Source organism: Nanorana parkeri, unplaced genomic scaffold, assembly GCF_000935625.1.
Source record: "Nanorana parkeri isolate BGI_ZX_2015 unplaced genomic scaffold, ASM93562v1 scaffold379, whole genome shotgun sequence".
Taxonomy (NCBI): Eukaryota; Metazoa; Chordata; class Amphibia; order Anura; family Dicroglossidae; genus Nanorana; species Nanorana parkeri.
The window spans coordinates 825134-832604 of record NW_017306647.1 but is presented as its reverse complement, the minus strand read 5'-3'; the positions used below and the strand labels follow the sequence as shown (position 1 = coordinate 832604).

General features: G+C 48.6%; 1 protein-coding gene across 2 annotated transcripts in view; it reads right to left on the bottom strand.

The window, feature by feature from the left end:
* PRRT2 (proline rich transmembrane protein 2) overlaps positions 1-7471 on the bottom strand; it is a 25429-nt gene that overhangs the window by 6990 nt on the left and 10968 nt on the right. For both annotated transcript variants that reach the window (XM_018559149.1, XM_018559151.1), the window contains one exon: positions 545-680. In XM_018559149.1, the coding sequence (XP_018414651.1) occupies positions 545-680 (136 nt within the window). The remainder of the gene's footprint in view (positions 1-544; positions 681-7471) is intronic.

Genomic DNA, 7471 nt, shown 5'->3' with positions numbered 1-7471 from the left:
GGGGGGGGGGGGGTGTCACCAGCTCAGGTGAAGAAGTGACAGGAGATGGAAAGCGATTTAGTAATAACAGAGGATTTACTACAGAATAAATGGAGACTAATTGGCACAGAAATAACAAGAGAAAGAGAGAGAGCGAGAGCGGGTCCTGTGTGTCTATATATCTGTCACACTTCACTGACTCCCGACACGCCGCCAACCCTCCACCACGCTCCACTGGAACTCTGACGTGACATCGCCCAGCGGGAGCGCGCTCGCCCGCCTAACAAGACTCAGAGAGAGCGCCAACAATGTCTATTTATCTACCTACTGTATCTTATCACTCTATCTATCTTCTATCTATCTATTCTCTCTCTCCCCTTCTCTCCCCCCCCTCTCTCTATCCCTCCCTCTCTCTATCCCCCCTCTCTCTCCTCTCTCTCTCTCTCTCTATCCCTCACTCTCCCTATCCCCCCTCTCTCTCCTCTCTCTCTCCCTCCCTCTCTCTCTCTCCCATCTCTCCCTCCCTCTCTCTTTAGGGTCACATTATGATCTTTGTATCACTTACTTCCGCCGAAGTTGATGACGCAGGACACAGTGATAATCAGGATTCCGCCCACCAGGGCCACGATGCTCAGTAGTTTGGCCACTCGGCCCAGTCTCAGGGCTCCGTCCACGTCGCCTTGCTGGAGGCTGTTGCGCGACTGAAAGAGATAAAAGATGGAGATGAGTTCTCTGCGGAGGAAATCACATGACGGAAGAATCTTTGTTTCCTTTTATTCATAAAACAATTATCTGAAGGTTGTCGGTTCTCTCACCCCACCGTCCAAGTCGTCGTCCCCGCCCCCCCCCCACACACACATCTACAATAAGACTTGTTGCAGAGGGAGCAGCTATCTCCGAGCCCTGTGTTCAGGGGGCCCCCAGCCTGGAGGCTCCTCCCCCTGACTGCACAGCCTACCTGCTCAGGGCTTCATCTTGCCACCACGACACAGCGGTTGTATGATTATGTTTTTTATCCAAACAAAATTGCAATTGAAGAATTGTGCATTCAGTGCCGGCCGATCTGCGTTACCTTTTGTATTATCTTTATTATTATTCGTCTTCCATCTTGCCTGTCCCTCGGCATTAGTGGGAGGTGATGAAGGCGGAGCTAAGTGATCATTAAAAATGAGAAGGGAGAACTGGGAGGGGCCACACCGTTCTGCACATTGATGTGCTCCGCCCCCTATATGCAAATGTAGCCAGCATATATACATACTAAGAGTGAGGTGTGGAAAGCCGATGAGCCCTGAGCTGTGCAGCCAGCGGAGCTGAAACCGAGAGGTCTTAGAGAATACCGCGGAGCTCTCCGCAATCTGCTGCAGCGGATGATATAGAAGTCGGATTGAAGTACTTTCATTGAGTGTCTCGGAAAAGCCTTGACCGCCAAACGAATTTTTGATATGGTGGGGGGGCCTTGGATTAAATCTGCTCTGTGATTGATTGTAGATACTCGTGGCTCTGGCACATCGTTCAATCTCCCCTGCAGTCTGCCTAGGGGCACATGTATGCTATGGCGTGACACGGTGCTATATGTAGGTGACACTGCGATCCATTTCCATGGTCACATGTATGACCTGTATATGTGATCTGTATATATGTATTCTAATGTGATCTCTCTATCTTTCCTTCATACGCTCCCATACTATTCTGATGAAGCTGACCTAGGAGCTGAGAAACGTATCATGAAAACCTTCCGCCATTCTACTTGTGATTATCTCCACCTCTTGGAAGCCTAGAGCTACACATTGTATACAGTTTGTCCAGCGGATGGTTACAGGGTAGTCAGTACGGGTGCATAACTTGTAACAATGTTTCTGCATGCTATGGAATGTGTTTATAAACCATCTGCTGGGCCGTTCGCCCCCGGGGGAAATGTTCATTCTGTGCCAGTGGAGCCCAAAACGAATGTTCTTAGCATATGTTCTTTCCAATTTGAATGCCCTATATGTAAAATGGCTCATTATGGCCACTAGGTGGAGCTGAGGAGCACAGGAGCAGAAGTATTTATTTCCTATGCGCAGGGGTCTCAAACCTCCGGCCCTCCAGCTGTGGTGAAACTACAATTCCCATGATGCATCTCTCTTCAGGAGTCATGTCTGCGGCTGTGAGAATCTTGCAATGCCTCATGGGATTTGTAGTTCCACCACGGCTGGAGGGCCAGAGGTTTGAGACCCCTGAATTCTAGCGCCGTGTCATTTTGAATGTCATCATGTAATACCTCATTATGGCCACTAGAAGGAGCTGAGGAGCGTAGATAGGAAGTATTTATTTCCTATGAGCCTCGGCTCCATCTAATATTGAATGTCATTGTGTAATGCTGAATTATAGCCACTAGGTGGAGCTGAGGAGCATAGGAAATAAATACTTCCTATTTATGCTCCTCAGCTCCATCTAGTGGCCATAGATCGGTATTACACAATGACATTAAAAATTACAATGGACTTTTATAGGTCCAAAGTTTTGATTTTCACCAGAGATACTAGTTGCATGGGGTTTGGGTCCTGGGTTTGAATGCAAACTAGCCGCATGGAGTTTTTGTGAGCACAGGGCTTATTTCTCAGAAAGCAGCATGAAATTTGTATGGGCCCTGGATTTATTTCTCTCTAAGCTGCACAGAGTTTTTATGAATCCTGGCTTTCATTAGTACATGTTCTTTATGTGCTTGTGTGGATTTGCTTTGCGTCCGCGTCTCCGGATTCCCTCTCTCATCTCCTCAGCCTGCCCTGGAAGCAAAGGAACCAGTGAAATGTGATGCTGCCCCGTCCCCTCCATCACCCCACCCCCGACCCTGCACTTCCCATAATGATCTCTTTAATTAGAGATGGATTTCCTGCTGAAGTCCTCTTAGGAAACGATTGATACGACGTTTTCTTCTAATGTCCTCTAACAGGAAGCTATGACACTTGGCAGGGTGACACCTGGCACTCGCGCTGTGCCCCCTCCAGGCCGGGTCCTCCGCCTGTCACTGACCGTAATCAGAGAATTCTAATCAGGCCGAAGACGCAGCGTGATCCCCACTCCGCCGTCTGCTGAGGGACGGATCCGTGTGATTGGATCTACAGGGGGTATTGTGACTCCCCTATACACCCATCCGCCCCCCCTCCCCCTACAAAATATGCTGCTGGAGTTCTCGCTTTGGATAGAGTAGGGAAGGATTAAAACCCCATCCTGTGTTCCAGAGATTTATCTGCACTTCCTGCCTTGGTGACCCCACAGGAAGTGGGGGATCTCCGAGTGTCACCCCTCCGAGACGTCACCGCGCATGCGCGTGACGTCACCACGCGTGTGCGCGATGACGTCATCTTGCACGCGCGGAAGTATTCTGATACCTGCCGGTGGCCATCTTGGTGATGGACGCCGGCAGAGAGAGGAGGAAACAGCCACCCGGCAGGATAAGGTATGCCGCCGGGTCCCCTCCTCTCGCCTTATACTGTCGGGCATCCGGTCCATGACCGAGCGCCCGACTTTTCAGAGGGGGGTGACACCAAAATGACTGCAAGTCATTTTGGTGTCACCCCTCCAATGGTGTCACCCGGGTGCGGGCCGCACCCCCCTTGTGACGCCACTGCAAAATGTAGTGGGATAAATGGGATCGATCCCCCTTTTACCAGCGTCCACCATGTTACTCATCCCAATGTGTCCCTCTCCTCCTCCTCCACCTCCTCTTCCTCCTCCTCTCTAATACAAGAGCCACGTTATGAGTCATTGAGGAATGATTTATTACAACGCGTTCCGCGGAAACTGCTGAAAGCGCGTCGGTCACCTGATTGCTGTACACACAGTGCCCTCCGATGTAGAAACCCCTTCCCCCTCCCCCACAGCTATTTCATTTGGCATCACAGAAATGAACTCATATGAAACATTTATATAGAAACAATAAAAAAGATCAAACTAGAGAATTTTCGGAATTGTTACAAATAATAACAAATCCTTTGTTACAATTTCTGCTACAAATGTTCCGGTAAAACAGAAAAGCTGATTCGGGTTTATGACACATTTTATTCGGAGATTTGTCCATTTTCTAAACGCTCGGGAATTGGGTTTCTGGCGCATTTTTCTTTTATTATTAATCCGGAGCTACAAAGAAACGCAAATGTGAAACGTTTAGATGTAGACGTTAAAAAGAAAAAAAATCAGCAAAAACTGGTCAGGGAAGACGGGAAAGAAGGAGGTAATAAAAATGAATTCTGGCTCACTGAGGGTTAATTAGGAGCTAAAGGTTTTCTTTTTATGATTTTTGGGGAAATGTACAGGATAATTTATGAAAAAATTCACAATGAAACCTCCAACAGCAGCTATCATATATAAACGCATGCAGAGCAGAACGCAGCTCTCCCTGTGACAGCCGGGGGCGCGGATCTCCCTGTGTAATCATTGGAGCTCTGTGACAGCCGGGCACTGTGCTCTGTGTATCAGGAGTACGCGGATCTCCCTGTGTAATCATTGGAGCTCTGCGACAGCCGGGCGCTGTGCTCTGTATATCAGGAGGACGCGGTTCTCCCTGTGTAATCATCAGAGCTCTGTGACAGCCGGGCGCTGTGCTCTGTATATCAGGAGGACGTGGCTCTCCCTGTGTAATCATCGGAGCTCTGTGACAGCCGGGAGCTCTGCTCTGTATATCAGGAGGACGCGGTTCTCCCTGTGTAATCATCAGAGCTCTGTGACAGCCGGGCGCTGTGCTCTGTATATCAGGAGGACGCGGTTCTCCCTGTGTAATCATCGGAGCTCTGTGACAGCCGGGGGTGCTGTGCTTTGTTTTTTAGGAGAACCCCACAGGTTACACACATATATGTTATGAACAGGTCCACTGTTCATCAATGACTAGATGGAAAGGTGACACCCCAACAGCCAATCAAATTGTTCTGAATTGCACAGTGCTGTCAATCTTACATGATTAGAGGGAAGGGGGAATTCCTATAGGACGGGATGAAACAAAGACGATAGTCTATGTTTCAATAGGCTTCCTATATGTAGGCTTCCTATATGTTTCCTATTGGATAGTCCAATAGGCAGCCGGGAAAGTGACATAAAAAAATACAGAGCTGCAGTAATAAATGACGGTGTCCCCATCCTGGCTGCACAGCATGGATGAAGTGTTGAGAATCTGAAGATCGCCTGAACAGAATTAAAACATTTCCCGGCAGTTTAAACACTTAAAGGAGAACTATGAGGGGGGTGCTTTTCACTCACCTCATAGTTCTAGCCGACCTGTGACAATGAGACTGTCACAGGTCGGCTCAGTAGATCGGGGGTTGACCGAACACATACCGGCGCTCGCTCACTTCTCGATCCTGTCACGGCTCTCTGCCATGACAGGGTAGGGACTGGATTCCTCCCTCCCCGCTCCGATCCTCCAGCGCTGACTGGCGGAATGGACGGGGGAGGGGGCGGGTACAGCTGGCTCTGCCTCTAGATAGGCAGAGCCAGCTGTCACTCACGCAGCTGGGCGGATCCCGGCACAATTGTCGGGATCCGCTTCAGCTGCGACGTCTCAGTATACCGCGAGCTGTAGCCTAGGGTGACGGGAGGACGCTAGTTTGTGTCCCCCCGTTACCCTAAGGAGAACTATGGGGAAAAGACTTAACCCCATAGTTCGCCTTTAAAATCCGGAGACCATTTCCAAAGCAGAGACGATCGGCCAGATTTTATTCTCCTGCAGAAAGGTGTTTTTTTCTTTTAATGCATTAATTACAGAGTCTCCTGCATAGGGAATGACACCTCCAGCTGCCCTTGCAAAAGTGAAGCAGATGTCAGGACGGTGCCAAAACTTGTTACAATGAATCGACAAATCAATCTAATGCATGAGAAGCTAAGGAGTAACCAGAGGGGGTAGAGAGTACAGATGGGGCAGTAGTAAGGGGGCCCAGGATGACCCAAGTGTAATGGCTCGGAGCTCTTTTTACATTCTGTATAGAATAAAACAGGATAGCTCCTCTTTTTGCATTTCCTTTTTTTTTTTCTATTAGCTCAATAAGCTTATTGAAGATGGAGGCGGGCCTGTTACATCTTTTTATAGTGGAACTTTAAGTCAAAATTTTAATTGTGCAAATGGGCAGAAGGGACATATTTATGCAATAAAGAATCCTTACCCACCTGTTCACATGCAATGCGCAGCTCATATTTGGCATATGAATGAAGTTACATCATCGCAGCACATCCAATCAAGATGACCAAAGGTCCCAAAACCCGCAACAAGATCCAACAAATATGTCAGGAGTTACATCGTCACAACACAGCCAATCAAGATGGCCAAAGGTCCCAAACACACAAGAAGACCCAACGAAGATGTCGGGAGTTACATCATCCCGGCACACCCAATTAAGATGGCCAAAGGTCCCAAAACCCACGACAAGATCCAACAAAGATGTCAGGAGTTACATTGTCAAAGCAGACCCAATCAAGATGGCCAAAGGTACCAAACACACAAGAAGAACCAACAAAGATGTCAGGAGTTACGTCATCTCAGCACAACCAATCCAGATGGGCAAAGGTCCCAAAACCCGCAAGAAGACCCAACATAGATATTGAGTGTTACCTCATCCCGGCACAGCCAATCAAGATGGCGAAAGGTCCCAAACCCACAACAAGACCCACTAAAGATGATGGGAGTTATGTCATCCTGGCACAGCCAATCAGGATGGCCAAAGGCCCCAAATAGAAATGACCAAATGTCTCAAACCCTCAAGAAGACTCAGCAAAGATGTCAGGAGTTACCTCAGCATGGCACAGCCAATCAAGATGGGCAAAGGTCCCACACCCGCAAGAAGACCCAACAAAGATGTTGGTGGCGGCGAGTGAGCTCATGGACGTTGCATCTCTGGAAGCGAGGTGAGTCCGGTTCCCCTTAACGAGCTTGTACTCCAGAACCTTTCTATAGGAATGAATGAGAGAGCAGAGCATGGACCCAGCTGGGAAGATTTCGACAAGCAGCTGTGTGTCACGCTGGATCACGGACAAGTGCGTATAAGATTGGCAGGTAGGGCTGGGGGCAGGGGAAGCTTCAACCTAAGCATAACCGAACAAAAGGCTACACTTTAAATACAACGGGCTGCCATTCGGGTTTTTTACCTGGACCCCATGGCTTATGTTCACAATTATTCTGATTTAATGCCAGGATCTCATAAAACTGTGATTATCAAACCTCACAAAGCAACCACCGCTCATATTCCCTGCCCCGTGGTCACACCGCCCCGTCCCTCTTGTCGGTGCAGGCAAGAAAAGCACGCTGCAGCTTGATACTGGTTCTCGCAGAAAAACAATTGCCGCACAAACACCTGGAATCGCAAGCTGGGCAATATTTATTCCCGGAGTCAAAACATGCTGTAAACAAGCACCGGGTCCTCCAACTCTGACATGTTTCACCAATTGGCTTACTCATAGAGATGAAGAGAGATTACAGATAATACATTAAAGGGGTTATGTGTTGAGGCTTCAGTCAGAACGCTGGGTC